The sequence below is a fragment of the Lipophrys pholis genome (assembly GCF_963383615.2).
Source record: "Lipophrys pholis genome assembly, chromosome: 1".
Lineage (NCBI taxonomy): Eukaryota > Metazoa > Chordata > Actinopteri > Blenniiformes > Blenniidae > Lipophrys > Lipophrys pholis.
The window spans coordinates 32,410,754-32,430,706 of record NC_137635.1 but is presented as its reverse complement, the minus strand read 5'-3'; the positions used below and the strand labels follow the sequence as shown (position 1 = coordinate 32,430,706).

Genomic DNA, 19,953 nt, shown 5'->3' with positions numbered 1-19,953 from the left:
CACGAATCAGATTTTATTGATTCACCCTGACTGCCTTTTAGCCACGTTGCACAACAGGCGGATGTCGTTTGCATCTCAGGACAACAATTTTCTTCATTTGTATGTTAATTTTCTTGTGTTTTCTCTTCAAAATGTATTCAGATGCTTTAAAGCATCCAGTCACAGTTATGAAAAAAGATATATATAGAAAGCGTTCAGGTAATATGGTATATGACTGATTCTTCACATTTTTATGTCAATGTGACTGAATATTCTCCTGCATTATATTTTGCAAGAGCAAACAAATTAAACATTTTCAAATCATCAAAAATTTTATCCATTTTGGAATAACATGAATTGACTGGAAATTAGGAGACCAGTTTTAATAACCTGTTTATCTTGTGTACCAGCTGTTACCTAGATCGCACTGAGGAAAGGGCACAGTTAACACAGATTGACACACAATCGTATCGACATGTACAATTTAGATTAATTCATCTCTTCAGACTATGACCTGAAAATAGCCAGCATATAAATTCACACAGTATTTTCTATCGTTGAAATTGTCCAGTGCCTGAAGAAAGACCATCCAAATGTCAGTAAAGGTGAAATAATTCAAAAGGAAAAATGTACGAGTTCTTCATTTTCATCACTTTATTGTAAGTTAGATGTTCAGGATGCGTTCGTAGCAATATCCACTGAATCAATGTTACCTTTATGTATAAAGGAGAGCTCCAGTGTGTTTGAACCTCATGTTTTGTTATTACTCTATGTCATGGTTCTTAATCTTTCTAACTTTAAATAATAGGTTATAAGTCACGCCGCAGCACAAAGAGAAAGCTGAACCATGCGCAGGGAGAACATGCAAGCATCACTCAAAGTGCAACGATAAACTAATACTATGAAAATGTAACCCAATATTTCTGTGCATCGTCTATTGATTAATTGGGGCTAAATTTGGTATAAACTAATTACAATAATTTTCACCAAAAAAAGCAATTTAAACTTTTGTCCTGTTCAGCACTAAAAGGAAAGGTACACAAATATGATTAGTATGCATAACGCCGCTTCAGGTACTGATGGGTTGAATAAAGAAAGTGGACTATCCTAAAATACTTGTACAAGCTCTCAGCTCAACCTTTTGTGCCCCTCATATCACTGAGACTGTGTATATATATATATATATATATATATATATATTTTATTTTATTTTTTTATTTTTTTTGTCAAAACAGCAACCAATTTGCTCTTAATCCTCCGACACCTTGACACATCCTGAATACCTGCAGGGAAGCCAGTTCTTATCCATCCCATTCTTCCTTAAGCACTTTATCAGGGCACACAGGTGTGTCTGCCTCCTTGTAGCTGTGCAAATATCAATAACAGCAGTGGACAAAACACCTCGCCGGATGCAAACGGTCACTGGGTGTTTTAGTTTGAATGCGAACGTAATAAATCACGTCGTTTCAGCCAGTAGTCACAGTGATATTTCTGGGCCTCACCAACATCACGCTCAGACTCGTGAAGCCAGCCTGACTTGATGCCCGTTAGCACCGCAAATGTATTCATCCTCATGATTCAGAGCTGCGGAGTGTTGACCAAGAGCCAAATAAGCCGGGCAGAAACAAATCAAACCATTTAATTATATGCGCAGTGAAATGATAGTGCCAACCGGTTGTAAATGTCTTGTATTCCCTACATTTTAGTGAGCCTGGGTTTCAAATGGGTTTGCGTTGTAAATATTTAAATATGCATGTTTGGATGTAGGTGGAGGGATACCAGGTGGTGTATAGCACTCTGGCAGGAGATCAGTATGATAAAGTCATCGTGCCGCGCAACGAGGGAGCGACCACTAAGACTACTCTCACAGGTAAGTGATGTGTTTTCTTCTTTTATTTATCATGCAGTCAATTTTTTCCGTGAATTATTTATCAGCAACATCTGCAGGGCTGTTTTTTTTTTTTTCTTGTTGTTGTTTTTTTCCCCCACTGTGTTTTCTTTACCAGAATCCTTTTGTATTATCACGCTGTGTCTGGTGTGTACTCAAAAAAAGCCTGGAAGTGCCGGTGTTTTACATGGCAGGATTATCTCTAGAGCTAACAGTTAGCTGTTGGGTTTCTGATCATATCTGCTGAAACGCTTGTTGTCCTGCGGCCATATTGAAAGTCTGTCAGAAAGAAGGGGTCAGCTGGGATGTTTTTTCTTTTTTTTTTGTGTGTGTGTGTCTTTTTTTCCTGAAAGGCCATATTGCTGAGAAAGGGCATGGCCTGCATGAGAATAGCCGCAAAAGGTCCCTGTGTTATCCGCTTTGGCCATTGCAATCGATGCACTCTCCGATCTCATTCTCTCTCTGTCACTCTCATTTTCTATCTCTGTCATTCACACCCTCACTTTTTCATCAACAGTTTTTTGTTTGTTTGTTTGTTTGTTTTTTCATTTCTGCAGCTTGGGAAACTTGATTGATTTAAAATTGATTTAAAGCTGATCAATTGGGCAGTTTGTTGGTTATTCAGAAAATATCCCAAAGAAAATTCACCCTGACCTCATGATATTGATTTAAATTTAAAAAAAAAAAAATAAGGAACTTTTAAGTTTGGTGGATTAGTTGCTTGTTTGATAGTTGTAGGAAAGCATGTTTACTACCCTTTTAAGCGACACTAACTTGTGAGTTACATGCTTTTTTGGGATTAGGATGATGCATGGATGTCAAGTATTAATTTTATTTTTACTACATTAATCAGCTGTATTCTGTAGTTGCAATTAACCCTTGTTTGGAGCATCTGGGACACCATTATACTGACAATTGAGTCCCTGGTTGGCACCAAAATGAGGTTTTGCAAGCAGGAACGATTCCAAATCTCCAGTCTACTTCCAAAAAAAGGCCAAGGGAAAAATTTCACATTTTCAGTTGTACTTTTTTAAAATGCTTTTCTGTTTGTGAATACAGTCAGTGCTCTTCGATGTGTCTTTGTGCTTCAGACCTGCTGCCAGGCACAGAGTATGGTATCGGCATCTCTGCCATGAAAGGCATCAACCAGAGTACACCAGCAACAATGAACGCCAGAACGGGTGAGTCAAATATTCTTTACAAGAATCAATTGTATTGTAACTATTATCCTCAGGTTTAACCTGATCCAACATATAATATAACCACTTAATTCTAATACAAAACACCACTGTCAGGCTTCTCACAGAATTTTTAATTGTCACTTTGAGGATGGTCTCTCGGTGTATGATTGAAGCTTAAATCACCTTTAAATATAGGCTGAGATCCCGTGAAAGATCTTTTTTAATGAATCATTCAACTAGAATAAAAATCTACGGGGGCCTTGGTCGTGAGGGCCTCGCTGTTCTGGGATCACCTGAGCTCATGTCTTTGATGTCCTCCTTCAAATCTTGTTCAAAAGCACATTTATTCAAATGTCCTTTTTAACAACAATGTAGTAAGTGAAATCTCACAGTGGTCTATCTCACTCTTTCTATCTAGATGTTTTGGGTCCAGACTTCTATTCTAACCATTACAGACCATTTTAAGAAAAACAAGCAAAGCAATTTTTGGAACATGTGACTGTTTTACATTATGAGCACAGGTCGAAGCTTCCATTACAGCCTTTTAAAGCTGCATTAATGCATAGCATCTCACTCATGGCTTGCCTTTAATGTTGGTGCTCGATAACCTATTTGAATTATTACTGTGCTTTGACTTGTTTGGCATTAAAAAAAAAAAAAAAAAAAACTCCATTTAACCTTCACTTCTAGATTTGAATGCAAGTGTTTTGCTGATCTATTCCATCACGGTGGATGTCAACCACATCTTCCCTTCTCCTATAGTTTATTGTTGTTTTAATGGCTGAAGTTATTTCACATTTCTTGGGGAAAATTATGCCTCTGTTTGCCTTCAAAAGATGCTCGTTCTCCAGCCCCTTTCTGTGCACTTTTATTGCACTTTAAAAATCCACAACATCCATCACCTCCCTCTCAAATTGGTTTACTGAATATGACGCCAGCTCCTGGATCCCCTGTATACTGCAGCACTGACGTTACTGCGAGTCTGAGATGCTGAAAGCATAATTTCCATGAACAGGCTTTTCCTTGAAGCTTTCTTTGATTTTTGATTTTTTTTGAATGCCTGGAGAAAAGAAGCTCTTCTCTGAGCATCCAGACAAACGCAGCAGTATAAAAGATTAGTGAGAGAATAAACATCTATGATCCAGCAGGCCAGTTGTGTCACTATTGCAGGACAGGACAAACTCAGCAACAAAAGTAATAGAAGCACATACAATATGACAACACTGTGAAAGAAAATATGGCGGTCATCAAGGCAATAAATAGATTTTAAGTCAAACAAATTAAAGGCATGTAATTTTATTTAATGAGATAAATAAGACTAATGTTGATCCTCCCTGTTCAAGAATTAACAAAAGTTTATTTCCTGTTGTAATAATAATACTACTGGAGAGCAGATTCCACCTTAATAGAAACATTATCAGAGTATTACGAAAACCTTTCTTATGTTAGACTGCGAAACGTCCTTTACATTAAGCTCGTAGTATAAAATAATATGTCATTTTAAAATGTATAAAATTGTCTCAGTACGATATGAAAAGTTATTATTATTATCTAATAATAATGTTTCATGAATATGTGCGTATTGAGTGGTTACTTTGGTGTATCAGTGACGTCACAATCAACCATAATCAACCACCAGAGAAGGTTTGATCAAATGACAAAAACTGTACTTGTTAAAAAAGTGTTTTAGTATTTAGCTTGGCTCTTTTACTCTCCTCCAACATAAAGTAATGTGTTCACTCATACTGCAACAAGCCCTGCGAACCTACTTTGAGGAGCTGCCTCAGCATCCATCTTTGTAACTAGACAGTTCTGAGTCATTTTGCTTTTGTTTTCATGCCAAAATGTGCATTTTCAAAATGGCATTTTGCATTTTTCTGCTGCAACTGTTTATTTGCACTGCAGCTTTTAGTTTAATCCAGTTTTTCTTCCTGCGCTCCATTAGGCCTGGATGTACCCTTGGATCTGACTGTGACGGCCTCCACAGACAACACCATCACTCTGGTTTGGGGCGTCGTCCAGGGCCCCATTGACCATTACAAGGTTACCTACACATCCTCCTCCGGCGTCACCACAGAGGTAAAGAGCCGAACAGATGGGCATTGAACAGATAATAGATGCAACATGCTGTCGGATGTTTACGGTATATCATCCTGTTGAGGACCATACAAGGCCTGCTATTGTGAGACGGCCCTGTGTAGCGCAGTTGCATTGAGTCCGATCCTCCTCGTTCCAGCTCACTGTCCCCAAAGATGTAACCGTCACCACCCTGACAGACCTTGAGCCCGGGACCGAATACACCATCACTGTGGCAGCGAGACGAGGCAGGCAGCAGAGTACTGCAGCGACCATATACGCCTTCACAGGTAGAGACAATACTCACAAGTTATATACTCAAGTAGGTAACGGTTCAAAGTATTTGGGAGTATTAGACCAGAGGCAGTAACTCTATCATGATATGTGAACCCAACAGACTAGATTAAATTAACTTTCAATTAATTTCATGTATAATATCCATAAGATATCAGTAAAGCCTAAAAAAGACATAAGGCGAATGTCTGGTCTGTTGAAACCTGATTTTGATTAAATTTGTCATATTAATTCTGCTGCATCCATTAATAATGTCCCATGTTAAGATTTCCAAGCACAATGTTTTCATCCCCTTGAGGGAATCATTTCTCTGCATTTAACCCATTCTATTCATAGTAGCCTGAACTACACGTTAGGAGCTACTGAGGGTTCACAGTAGTAACACAGTGGAAAGTCATACCTGCAAACTCAGGTGGCCTCCATTATTTAAAAAGAAGATGTAATAATAAAGAAATAAGGAAATATTCTTTGATATTGTTAAAATATGTCTAATTATAGAAATTGTGAATTTAGGAATATAGATGTAAATATAACATGTTTCTTAAAGAATTTACACACTCATGGAAGTGCAAACTGCAGTGTGTGCATGCTTTTACCTGTTTTCATGAAACAAGCCTAGTGTGCAATCTGAGGCTCAGCTTGTTGCTGCTTCACTGTTAAAATAAGAAAAATTAAGGAACAAAAATAATAAATAGGCATTATGCAAGGTTTTTCTTTTGTAGTCATGATACCTCTGTTTACCGCATGTTCCTTGCTCTTTGATGGAAATGCTACTCTGTTATACTACACCTTGTTGTGTCACCTCAGCTTCCATCTCCGTCTAACAACAAACGCCAGTGTGTGTAAACACGGGCTGAGGGAGTTGCTGTAGAAGCCCTCCAGGGTTACTCAGCCTTCCTGGAACTGATCCTTACACGAAAAAAAAAAAATAAAAAACATCTGTCATGTGTAAAGAAGTCGAATAGTGACTGTGACGAGAAAGTGTCTGAGCCTAAAATAGTTTGAAGAAGCAATTACCAAGCTGAATTATTTGAGTGAGCTAATGAGCTGGTTGCAAAGGTTTATGTATCTTCAGTTTTACGTCTCAATGTATTTGTCTTTCTGTTTCTTATGATCTGTGTTCGACACCACATCCTGCCAGCTTTGTTGTCATACTCTTTGGTTTGCCTGCCTGCACGGCTCGGCTTGATGTTACCGCTTTCCGTTCAATCGCAAACTTACTCCTTTTTAACCAGACTTCTGGATAAGATGTCTATCCAGCTGACAGAGTGGGCTCGGCTGTCAGTCTCCTCAGCTCTGCTGGCGCGTTGTTATTTTTACAACAAAAAAAGCTTGATTCGATTTTCACTTGCACAAAGAGCGGTGTCAAAATGAGTGGCGTGCGCTTACCTGCTGTCAGATTTACCATTCTTCTCCTCATCAGCCGTCTTCTGTCTCCTTCACTGTGGTCGTCGTGGCAGTTTTTGCCATCATCGTCATCATCATCATCATCTCCACATTATCATCATCATCATCTTTTGTTGTCTACGCCTCCTTTGCTAACGTCTCTTTAACCACCTGGAAAGAGATGAGAGGATGATATCATGACAGATCAGGACAATCAGAGGGAAAATAATGAATTACCTGTCAGCTCCTCAGTCACTGTTCAGTTGGCCATATGAGCAGCATCTGTCTGCCTAAACTCAGCTGAACTTTTGGTAACGGGACAAAAGAAATGTCTTGAAATGACTATATTTCTCCGACAGCACGATAATATTGGGCATTGATTAGTCAGCTCCAGTTTATTTGATGACATTTTTGTTTATTTTTGTCTCACTTTATCCAAATGCATCATCCCCCATCACTTAATTGACCACAGTAGCGTAACTGATATTTGTCAGTGATTAAATCTAAATAAAAGATGGTTGGAGTGCAATTGGTGACTTTTCTTAATGTGAATGTTAAGCACAAGAAACATACCCACAAATGAGTAATGCATACATCAGGTTCAAATATAAAAACCGTCTGTCGTTATTGGGCAAGATTTAAACAGTACTGGACCCCATATTGAAACATGTTGTCATTTAACCCTTCTTGTTGAGCACAAACTTTCAGTGCTCACAGTAAAGATTCCAAACTTCCAAACTGCACTACTGACAACACTATAGGTCTTTTTCTTTTTAATTGCTTCACTTTGCAAGACAAGAGTTTCTCTTCATATACACTTCATCTTTTGCCTTCTGTTTGTGTGTATTGTGAAGTCATTAAGGCCTACAGAGGATGACTCACACATTGTTATCTCCAGACTCTTTCATTCCTTCGGCGTGCACCGACTGCGTCAGCCTCCTGTCTTTGCAGCCATTCACTCTGTCGATGGCTCATCACTGATGTCTGCATCAAGTATCTCCATCAATGCCACACATGCTCTGTTTGTTATTAATAATCCTTTATGCTGTTCTCCACAAAGATGCAGTTGAGCTGTGTTGGTCAACTCTAATGTATTGGGGGTCTGTGTGACGCTAATAACTGCTGACTGTGCAGGACACTAACACATGCAGATTAGCCTGTGATCGATGATTTTGAGACAGCAGTTCACCAAGAATAATATAAATGCAGCCCAGTGTAAACAAAGCTGGTTTCATAGTTTGATTGATTAGTGAGGAGAATCCACAGGATGCCTCTAATCTGGATAAGAGAGAAGTGGAGAAGTCAGTGTTGCCACACTTTCCTTTTTTATTTATGCATCCACACATGGCTAATTAAATTCAAATCGTCTTGCATTTGTTGCTGTATCAGCTGCGGCACTGTTTCATATGCATTACATCATCTCTCGTCCAGGTCATATATTATGACAACAGCATCTGCTACTATCATCTTTTTTTCCCAATTTCCTTATTATGAACAGTCCCATCACATCTTCATCTTAATGGCGGATAATCTCATTAGTTTCTCTTCTTTATGGCCAATTAAATCATTACTTCCACATGGCTGTGGTTTTTGCTCCGACTCTCACCTTCCCCATCAAGATTACACCCAAGACTAATTTTCTCCTCTGTATTATAAACGATCTGTTATACCATCCTTGACGGCTTCCATCCATCACTGACTGGCTTGTCTGTCACCGCCATAAAGACAGCCACTGTTTTCTTTTTTTCTTTTTCATTTCCTGCCTTGGGCTGGATCTTTTTTTAACTTGTCATTGAAAGCCCTGAGGTGACCTTTAAACCCACATCCCTGCAGGAATCAGGCCTGTAACCCACCTCTACTTGTCAGAGGTGACTTCGGACTCGGTGTCGGTGGCGTGGAGCGCCCCGGCGCCGCCCGCTGACCTCTTCATCCTGAGCTACAGCTCCGCCGACGGGACCGACACCTCTAAGATGACGCTGGATGGCTCCAAGACGCGGTCACTGGTCCAGGGGCTGCTCCCATCCACTGAATACACCGTCAGTCTAATCACAATACAGGGAGACGCTACCTCCGAGCCCATTACTGCGTCACTCACAACAGGTGAGAGCCTCGATTTCACGGAGAGCGGTTCAAAAACAGATGAGTTTCTGCGACTGGAAGGTTTGTCACAATTTTTGAATTTCTCTTTGGTGGTAATGCAGCCTTTTTTTATATATATATATATGTGGCTCACATAGCTGCATGAGAGGAAGGAGGTTCAGCTTTTATTATGAAATCAGTCTGAAGCTTTCAAGAAATCTGACTACATTATGATTTCCTTCCTTTTAGCTACACAGCTATATAATTTAGCTCAGATTCAGAGTAAAAGACATGAATGAAGTCATTTTCTGGTTTCATTAATTAATAAATAAAAACAAGTGAGCTAAAGTTTAGTTGTGGATGTTTTGGGCATGTCTTTTTGTTATTATTTTACTACAAAATTGGAATGATAAAAAATAGTGGTTAATTAGCTTTTTAAATAAAGTTCCGACCCAATGAATAATAATTAGTTTCAAAATTGATTGCAATTTCCCTGAGTCCTCCTTCAATATAAAGGAGGATTGTAATTTTTTATTTTTTTTAAAGCAGGTCAATTAGCATGTATGAAGTAAAGTGGGCAAAGGAAGGAAGATCCGTTTGAAAAATTGAAATGCAAAGTGATTTTAAATTAAATATGTATTTGCAAAAATGCTGTTTCATTTGTACAGAAGGACAGCAGAATGGGTTTTGTAATTAGAGACTGCCTCAGACGTGGTTTTACTTTTTCATCTTTTTGTTTTTGACAGTTTCTGAGGCACAGCTAAATGTAAGCCATTTAATGTCCTTCAGCGGTTGGTATCAAGTGTCAGTTGTTTGGAGTATGGATGAAATATGTATTCATGATCCTGGGTTTATCCCAAGCAAGAGAGACCTTTGCCAAACTACGTATAAATTATATTTCAATGAAGAGAACGACAAGGAAGAAGAGAGAAGCGAGGGGAGGATGGGTGCAATGCAACAGCTCAGATTTTGCTATAAAACAGAGGAATGAGTGGGGTTTTTTCTGAAAATCCTTTTGAATCTATTCATTTTGTTTTATTATCTACTAAATATGAGAAGTTGATTAACTTTTTTTCTCATATACTTGCCACCTCTGAGGCAGTGAGCGCTCCTCAGCTCAGACTGTGTTGATGTGTAATTTCTTCTTTTGCAGTAGGTTATGCATTAAATACACACTGAATAAATCAGATCACTTCATTTAATGGAATAATATAGAGCACTTCAAGGGACACGTCGGATAAAAAAATGCATTGGAGAAAAAGAATCTTCTAAAAAGTTGGAAAGATATTCACAGATTCCGACTTCCAGCGTCAATAACTCTTTGACAACACATCATCATCGCAATAACAACACCTCTTTTCCATCTGCTTGAAGTCAAGAAAATGCTACAAGCTCATTTTTATCCAAAGCGGCTGTCTTTCTATCAGTAGATGAGTTCAGGGGCCTTGCTCAAACACACACATTGGGATTCAAACCAGTCAATTTTTGGTTACAGGCTTTACTTCCGTAACCTCCAAGGCGGCTATACAGACCTCTTCAATCTTTCCTTCCTCCTTCTCCACCTGGACTTGGTTTGATGGACTAATGTAACTGTTCTGGTTTAGAAACTTTAGCCAATTGTGCGAAGAAACTTGCATGAATACCTCAGTTGAGTACTGGTTTGCTTTTTACTGCAGACAAGATAAATAAATGGTAACAGGGTCAGTATTGCTCTCTGCCGGAGGAACCGACAACAGATGAGAGCCGAAGACAGAGAATCTCTCCATTTTAAATGATTCCCCCTTGAGATGTAGCTTCTCATTTTCAAGCAAGGGGACAAAAGGACTATCATCAAAAGAGGAAATGAGAGAGGACAGAAGACAAATTGAGCAAATAGAAAAGTCGGTATCGAACAATAAAGCTTTGTATCTGTGCCGGAAACACCTGCATTCTGTCATCTGATTACTGCGTGAGCTTCAAATGATATCTTGGCAAGCGTGGAGAGATCAAATCCTTCTGCTCTCTCTCTCTCTCTCTCTCTCTCTCTCTCTCTCGCTCTCTCTCTCTCTCGCTCTCTCTTTACATTCACCCACACTCAGATCTTAGAGGGAGAAATTGGGCCGTGGTGTTTAGAGACAGAGTGTCTTTCACACACCTGTCTTCATACTATGGTACGTTTAGTGATCTGCTTTGATCTCTCATTTGAATGTGAGCAATGATGAGAGCCTCTCGATTTGTAAGCGTGACTTAAAGTGCCTTCACCGTTACATTCGGTTCATTTAGAAATGTGTATGTTTGAGCGACGCGGGGCGACCGGCCGTGTCCCACTTTGATAGTCACTCCGCGACTACGGTCAGTTCAAACGCTGCTTTGATGTGACTCAGCCTCGGCTCACACTGTGCAAATTTTAATAGAGATCTTCCTGTGGGACTCAGCACTTATCGCTATAGTTTTACTGAACTGTTAACTTCCTCCTGTTCAGACCCTCGGTGAGAAAATACATTTTGCAGCCATTATTCTCAGGTACCACACTTGCTAAAGCAAACATAATTAGGGAGATATGCACGCATGAAAAATCACATCTTAAGTAGATGCTACTGTATTTCATACAAGGAGAATTTAAATGAGTTCAGACCCAGGAGTTAGAAATTGGCCCCTCAGCTTGTGAGTAATAGCTATTATTCTTTTCAAAGAGGAACTGTTGGTTCACAAGGGCTTTTCACCCAACAGGCGATGGAAAGAATCTCTTGCTTCTCTGCATTGTCTCAGTTGTCGAACTCCTCTAATGTCTATTTATTCCTCTAATAACCAAGGACCCGCCATGAGTTTGCTCGCTCAAATTGTTTTCACTGTAACCTTTTCCATGGCAACACAACAGTCTCGAGAGGCTCATGAAATACGGTCTGCACAGGAGACCTCTTCTGTGTAAATCCTGCTCAGCCTCAGTGCTACTAATGCTGGCTGCTGTGTTCCTGTTTAGATGGATGCTGCTACATTCCTCCCAGAACATCGTTTGATGCAGTGGTTTGTTTGTCTTGTGAATGAGCTTTAAAAAATGCTTGTGCTTCCATACACCCAAGGACAGGTCTGTTTATGTAAATGTAATAAAAAGGAGATTAAACATGGACCCAGCAAGGATTACTGAAATGCTCTAGCATCGTTCAAGGGTGCCATTTCTCTCAGATATTTATGTAGATTGGTAAAGTTGCTTTATAAGCTTGTGCATAATGCACACCCGTTGTACATCGAGAAGCAAATACACTTCATCTATTGTGATTGTTTTATGCATTGTGCATCATGTTAATATTTTCCTTTTTCTCAGGTATGGACCCACCTAAAGAGATGACCGTGTATGTGACCGAGGACGATGTGATCATCTCGTGGATCAAACCTCTGGCTCCATTCGAATACTACAAGCTTTCTTACCAGTCAGCCAGAGGTACAATGGGATATTGACTTGACTCCAGTTTTCTGAACTGCATGAACATTTTTTTGAAAAATGCAAAAAATTATGATAAGAATAATTAATAAAAAAAAAAAAAATGCACTGGCACAGGAGGCACAATTTAAAACAATTTAACCACTGAGGCATACAGGCTTATTGGACTCATTCAGGCACGAATAAGATTCAATAAGAGTCCCTTTGAAAGATTGCTGGCCATGCAGTGAAATTAGAAATATAACAACAATTATTTGTTTTCATGTACTTTTCCAAAAGCTACCGGGAGACATTACTGAGAGGTTAAAGATCCACTGGTAGCAGACCCCTGTTCTATACCATAATATGTGTTTTAACTGTTTGTCCTCTCTGTTTTTAATAACGTGGAATTTAATATATTATAGGCCTCACAACACACACTGCCTGTTTCTTGTTACAGCTAAATGAACTTGACATTTGCTGTAGAGGGTCTCTCTGATGTGAGATACATTTTGTAATACGGCGCCCTGTTACACACCATGTTTCACCTAATTAAATGTAACATTTTATCAGTAAACTTTAATTGAATTTTTAATTAGATTTTTACATGTATTAAATATCAAATCCCCGATGCACAACACACACTGTAGCTGATGTCACGGTGCAGATGAAGAAATATCAAATCAACACTCATGATGACACGTTGATGGTTTCTATCTCTCCCCCCTCTCTCTGGTGTCTCTTGAAGGTCGAGTGGACAGCATGGTGATTGACAGCGACGTGTCAAACTGTACCTTGTCCAGTTTGTTTCCTGCTACAGAGTATGAGATCAGCCTCAGTGCTGTCAGAGGGAGTCAGGAGAGCCAAGTTGTCACCACTTCATTCTTCACAGGTCAGTGTGAACAAGAAAACATCATTATGAAAGACCCCAACTAAACACCCAAATCACCCCAAAAAAACAAATACAACATTTACTCTTATCTGATAATCAGAGTGAATTGGTATTTTGTTTTGCCTCATTACAGATGATTACAGACAATTTGTTGTTTGGAGGGGCTCATTATGTGTTGTTCCTTTATCACTCAGCGGGGACAGAAGTTCACCTGTAATTATTATTTTCACATATTTATTTTTTGACATGTTTAAGAATTGTGTAGTGGCATGAATATGGCACACATATATGGCAGTACAGGGATTCTGATTGCATGAATCACAATGTGTTATGGGTTGCAATTAGGGACTCATTATTGGGCTTTTTCACAAGCTTGATGATGACATCATCATTGGATTCAGGTATGTTAAAGCAGGGAGAGAGCTATACTATGCAGGACGTCGACCTTCGAGGACCAAGTTTGTACACCCCTGTTGTAGTGTAACACTATATTTTTGGTGGTATCATTTAGCTAGGGAAATTAAATTGGTAGTTCAGTTGGAGTTACTCATATTTCTTTGATCAAATTACTTTTAGAATCTAATTGAGTACTCTAGGGACCAACTTGAAAGATGTCTAAATAAGGTTTTGCTGCAGCAAAGTGTAACTTCCATATTGTAGTTCATTTACTTCATATCATTTCAGGTAAACTTGAAAATGAATGAAGACTGACACACTAGTTAAAGGAGACATATCATGCTTTTAAATCCTTCCTTTTTACATATAAATCATACAGTTGTGGTCTATACAACGCGAAACTGCAATGCTTGGGTCTGAATTCCTCATTATTAGAGCTCCACAGGCCCCTTTTCAACCCCTTTTCTGATGTGCTTCTGAGAGCAACTCGTTTTGGGGCGGTCTCTTCAAATGCAAATGAGACACTTCATACCCCTCCTCCTCTCCAGGTTGCAGAGGTGACACTCGGTTCAACGTCACCCTGTTCGGCCATCTTTGTAGTTTGATAGAACAGATACAATTATCTAGCGGCGCAGAAACTTTATATTCACACATTATTTACAAAATGTCAACAACGGAAGATTTGTCCATCCAGCCATACATGTTGGAGCCAGAGTCGGACCCGGCGGAGCGAGATGAAAATGACGATGATGCACCTACAGAACAACGTCTTCATATGGATGTAACGCAATGGTGTGTTACTATATTTACACTAACTTCTCCATCCATGCCCACTACTACAATACTGCCTGTATTACAACGACTATTTAACACAGAAGTTACATTATAATCTAAAACGAGCACACAGCGCTAACATATGAAGACGGTGCAACTGCTAATGCTAACAAAACAATGACAGGGACGTCTTATCATCACACTTTTTAGCGTTATATACAGCTTACCGAAGTGCTCTGTTCGTCGTCTCCGTAGATAGAAGGAACTGACCGCTCAATCAGACCAAGTCTTTCGGCAAATCCTTCTTTATACTGGCGGAGGTTGCTGAAGCAGTCGTCCTTAAAGTGATTCGCGCACACAAAAATGACCTTACCCACAGATGTGGGTACATTTCTGTGAAAAATAAAACTCAACCAGGCACTTCGAAAAGGTTCTGATGCTGGGAGACGGTGTAACGAAGCTTGTGGGTTACTACATCCAACAACCGAACATTTCCACTTATCCTCTCGTAACTTCGGTTGGACTACAAAATGGCAGCGAGAAACAAAAATGGCGGATTGCTCGAAATGTCGATGTCCTAATTTGGCAGTTCCGCTGAGAATACTGTGACGTCATTGTTCAAAAAACGTAATAGAGAATAGAAAAATCGAAACCGATCGCAAAATATGACCAAAACAGAATATAAAGATATCAACGGAGCACCTGAAGAGACTACTTTGAACTTTTCTGTACTTCTAAACACTCTAAATATACAACAAAATGCATTTAAGGGCTAAAAAAGTGGATTTAGCATGATATGTCCCCTTTAAAGTGCCACAGCATCACCAACAGTGTACCAATTTGCAATGTATTCTTATTCACATTATTATTAATATTATTATTGTTGTTGTTGTTGTTGTTGTTGTTGTTGGTGGTGGTGGTGGTGGTGGTGGTGGTGGTGTTATAAAGCATCTAAATATTGCTTTTTTCTGAAGCTGAAATGGATAATTGAGTTATTTCAATGCTATAGAGGTATTTTTTTCTCTCTTTGGTGCTTGTTGGTTTTAGAGATAACATACTTTATTTCCTCGTGATGTTCTGCTCTACTATACAGAATAATAACAATAGATGCTCCTCGGACTACAGCTCTCTGATAAAAGCTCCCGCTGTGAGAGGGCAGCGCCAGGGCAGAAATGTGTGCCATGTAAAATAAATGAAGACTTTCCTTATCCTCCTCTTCTAGACTTTTCAGGCAAATTGTTCTTCCCTCTGCACATCGGGGGATCTGTGCTGAAAAGAACAACAGACACATCCACATTACACTAAACTCTAACAGTTGAGCTGAGTTTGCAGGAGTCGCAACAGATGAAACTGGCCACTCGATGACCCAGTAACTAGTAACCCACCCCCCAGCTCCATCTCACTCCCCGCTGTCTTTTCTCTTTTGTTTATCTCTTTATTATTTTGACTCCAGCCCTTGAGTGCTGGTATGCAGCTTTACTCCCTTAATAGTCACATTTTTCTCATTTTCAATAAACGATATTCTTCAGTTTCCTCTTTCCTTCGTATTTAGTGTTGAATCACAATTAGTAAAACTGCCTGTGTTGCACGCATGAGAACGGGAAGAGAGAGAAATCCAGTATCCTAACTACACCCCTGAGTGCTGTATGTGTAATCTTCAATGCATGTGAGAGAAAATAGTGGAAGTGTCAAGAAGAGCCCAGGATTGGGGAAGCGAAGGAGTGAAGAAGAAGGTGTGCTTGCATGTCAATGAGACCTGATTTACCTGCCAGGTTCAAGAATCCAGCGAGAGAAAAATAGGAGCTAAAAGAGACTCCTTCCCCTGCTTTCACTCTTTTTTTTGTCTCTGTCTCGCTCTCAGTGCTTTATTATCAGCCTCTTTCTCCTACAATCCTAGTGTACTTACAATGAGTTGAGCCGTTGGGGCTGTAATAGCCTGAACGAACATAACTCCAAAGTCAAGCTTGTTAGAAGTGGTAAATAACATTTTCCTCACATTGCACAATGCCCAACCGGGGACACTTTAATACTTCTTTCAACAACAATACATAAACAGGGGATTTCGAAGAGTAATCCAACATTGCCTGACCAAATACGCAATGACTTGAGTAATGCCGCAATTGCTACTTCACTTCCATAATCAATTACTGCAAGTGGTGCTGAGGAAGCAGGGAGCCATATTTCATTTTGCCAACACAGCAGGTACTGCTAATCTGAAATGAATTTGGCAAGGTTAACACTAAATGGACTATGTGAAGCCTTGTTTAAGGGCTAATGATGGGGCTCATTAACAAAGTGTCAGGACCCTGGATAAAGTATTATTCTTCCCAAAACAGTCCAAAGACTATTAATGTTCTCATTTCTTGCCAGTTTTTTAAGATTCTTGGAGAAAAAAATAATTGGGAACTTCTTTCTGTAGTCCGACTACTTGTTAAAGTAATATAAAAAATGTTAATTAGATGACAAAAATTAAAACTGGGACCACAGTAACAAAGGTTACTATTAAGCCGCAGTCCCACCACACTTTCTGTGCCGGGGCAGGGTGGGGCGAGACGGGTTTTCACGTGGTCCCACCGAAAAACGTGGTGGATGGTACAGAAAAAAACGCGACCACCGGCTACGATTTTCCGTTACCCCTCCGTTGAGGTACCTAGCACTGAGGAACGGGTCTGTAAGGAGGAGCGACAATGCAGCCGTCTGCTGGTTGGTAGTGACGATCATCACTCTCGACTTGCCCGCAATATTTAAAGATTTAATCGCTGGCTGCTTCCGCGTTCTTCGTCCAACGCGTCCCCGCGCCCTTCACAATCCTGCGTCGGTTTCCAGCCCCGCCTACATTTTAAGCGTACTTTCTGTGGTGGGCCCGTGCGCCAGCGTTGGGCCTGGGTGCGCTTAGCCGTACTGTACCCTCCCGCTCCGGCACGTACTGGAACTGCAGCTTTAGTAACACACTCGTCGTCATAGATTCAAATCCTGCAGCTCCTGAACGGTTCCCCCCGGCTTAAGCCAGCACATGTCCAGGTCCGTCTAAAGTTTGCCAGTGGCCATCTGGATGATCCAGAGGAGGACTGGGAGAATGTCATATGGTCAGATGAGACCAAAATAGAACTTTTTGGTATAAAGGTCATATGCTGTGTTTGGAGGGCGAAGAATGCTGAGTTGCATCCCAAGAACACCATACCCACTGTGAAGCACGGGGGTGGGAACATCATGCTTTAGGGCTGCTTTTCTGCAAAGGGGACAGGACGACTTATCAGTATTACGGAAAGGATGAATGGGGCCATGTATCATGAGATTTTGGCAAAAAACCTCCTTCCATCAGTGAGAGCATTGAAATTGAATTGTGGCTGGATCTTCCAGCATGACAATAATCCCAAACACATCACGACCGGTCAACAAAGGAGTGGCTTCGTAAAAAGCATTTCAAGGTCTTGGAGGGGCCTAGCCAGTCTCCAGACCTCAACCCAATAGAAAATCTGTTGAAGTTGAGTTGAAAGTCTGTGTTGCTTTCCTGAATTTCTTTTTCACAGTCGGTCTCTCACAGTTGAAGTGTACCTATGATGGAAATTACAGACCTCTCTCTCATTTTAAGTGGGACAACTTGCACAATCGGTGGCTGCCAAATACTTTTTTTGCCCGACTATATGTTATCTGAGGGCATTTTTAGATTCTAGCATAGTTAATTACTGTTTTTATGACAATCAAAGCCACAGCTTGTTTTAACAATAAACAACAGAAGTCACATGTTAACTTGGTCCAATATGACAAAGAAATAAATGCACTATTAAGCAACCGCTGCATCTGTCTACTATCATATGTCTTTTTTGGGCTTTATGGACCAGGATCCACTCAAACTTCAGACAGAAACATTTCATTCTCAAGTCACAGAGATATGGAAATTCATAGTTACAGGTAACACTTTACATACCACTAAAGTGTGTCCTTCATTGTAACTGTACCATAGATTTGGATTGTTTTTACTTGAGCTCAAGACTTAACTTCATGTGCTGTAAGGGGGATTGAACACCACTAAAGAGCAAATACCAATAATGCAATAATGCCAGGAAAATTGCAAACAAACAAAAAATTTGCAAAACACGATCTTTGAGCAAACTATTCAGTGTTGGTGTCAGTTGTCAACACATTTTCTCTGTACGACGCTTCTACATGAGCGCCGCTAGAGAAATAGCGCTTGAATTCACCATCAATTACCACTGTAACAGGGGTCATTTCAGCCAAGTGGACTTTTTTTTTTTTTTATAAACACTTCATAAGTGAGCACAAAAAATAGAAGCTGCTAATGTTAAAAGAGCAAATGTACAACTCGATGTTAATTATTTAATAACTAATACGTATTGATTGACTAACTTTGAGTTAAAGACTATTTTAATGTCCCAACATGCAGGGAGCACTGTTTGATTTCACACTTAAGCAGGACACAGAAAACTGTGTTAATGTTAAGGTAATTATCTCTCACTGTGAATCTATATAATGACCACTTGAAGAATATTTCACGTCTTGCTGCCAAATGGCTTAAAACCCACTGCTAATCATTGCCTGCTGACATGGTATAATAAGTGGCTATGTCTCAAACAAATTAACAGACAGTTCACTTCCATATGCAGCATTTCCCTGATACAATGTCATCAATCAGTAAGTTTACATGCGGCCAGACTACAGCACAACCCGCACGCCGTACAAACACTGCTGGGCCAGCAGGTAGGAGTGTTTACACTGCTGTGGTTTTCCCTGTGTGAGTATTAGTACGACACCACAATCACCAACAGACATAGGTTTAATGCGTAGATCATGTTCACACACTGATAAGCGACTTTCTTTTGCTCGACCACAATAATGAGAGAGGATACAGAGACGGGTTGCTGTGTCGCATTACCCAGTAGGTCTTAGTGACTGTACCGCCTGCTGCAGTGGGCTCTGTGTAATGACCACATCACTGCATAAAGTACAGTGACCTCAATGATCAACACAGCAGGGGTGACACTGAAATGCCACCTTCAGAAACACACATATGCTCAGTTTGAAACTATTTGTCGGGAGGTTTTCTGATGCATGAGAATGTTCATTAACTTTGAGTAAAGGGGGCTGTTGTGCACACTACGAGTGCCTAAAACAAGCTGCCCTCCAAATGTTGAGGCATTCAAGCTATAATTAATTTTCTGGGATTTTTGTGCTCTTTACTGCATGTCCAGCAGCTACACTTTGACAGTGGGCTATATTTACCTATAAACTGACTCTGGAATGTTTGGGTTAGGTCTTGATCGAGAGTGGGGAGGGGTTCCTGGGGTGAATTCCAGCTTCAACAGGGATGGCATGAAAAGTAACTAAATCTGTGGTGTAAGTTTCAAACATTCTTGCGGCCCCAAAACGAGAGCAGCAGTATTGACCCTGAATATCAACAGACTCATCCTAAAGTCTCATTATTCGTTTGTTTAGTGCTGGCAGTCATAGTACTGGTCATAGGAGTAGTAAAACGAGAAGAACAACAGTCCAGCCGTCAGATCCTGTATAAATCTTAACATTTTGTGTTGCTGCTGACTATGTTGCTCCTGTCCATGAAATCAAAACCGAATTTTTTTGAACAAAGTTAATG

The 19,953-nt window shown here is 40.0% G+C and overlaps 1 protein-coding gene across 4 annotated transcripts in view; it reads left to right on the top strand.

The window, feature by feature from the left end:
• tnr (tenascin R (restrictin, janusin)) overlaps positions 1 to 19,953 on the top strand; it is a 230,737-nt gene that overhangs the window by 169,617 nt on the left and 41,167 nt on the right. For 2 of the 4 annotated variants that reach the window (XM_080460229.1, XM_080460228.1), the window contains exons 17-23: positions 1,747 to 1,849; positions 2,959 to 3,048; positions 4,994 to 5,127; positions 5,285 to 5,414; positions 8,638 to 8,904; positions 12,185 to 12,301; positions 13,029 to 13,172. In XM_080460229.1, coding sequence (XP_080316355.1) covers positions 1,747 to 1,849; positions 2,959 to 3,048; positions 4,994 to 5,127; positions 5,285 to 5,414; positions 8,638 to 8,904; positions 12,185 to 12,301; positions 13,029 to 13,172 — 985 coding nt within the window. The remainder of the gene's footprint in view (positions 1 to 1,746; positions 1,850 to 2,958; positions 3,049 to 4,993; positions 5,128 to 5,284; positions 5,415 to 8,637; positions 8,905 to 12,184; positions 12,302 to 13,028; positions 13,173 to 19,953) is intronic. The other 2 variants (XM_080460231.1, XM_080460230.1) reach the window with 1 other exon arrangement.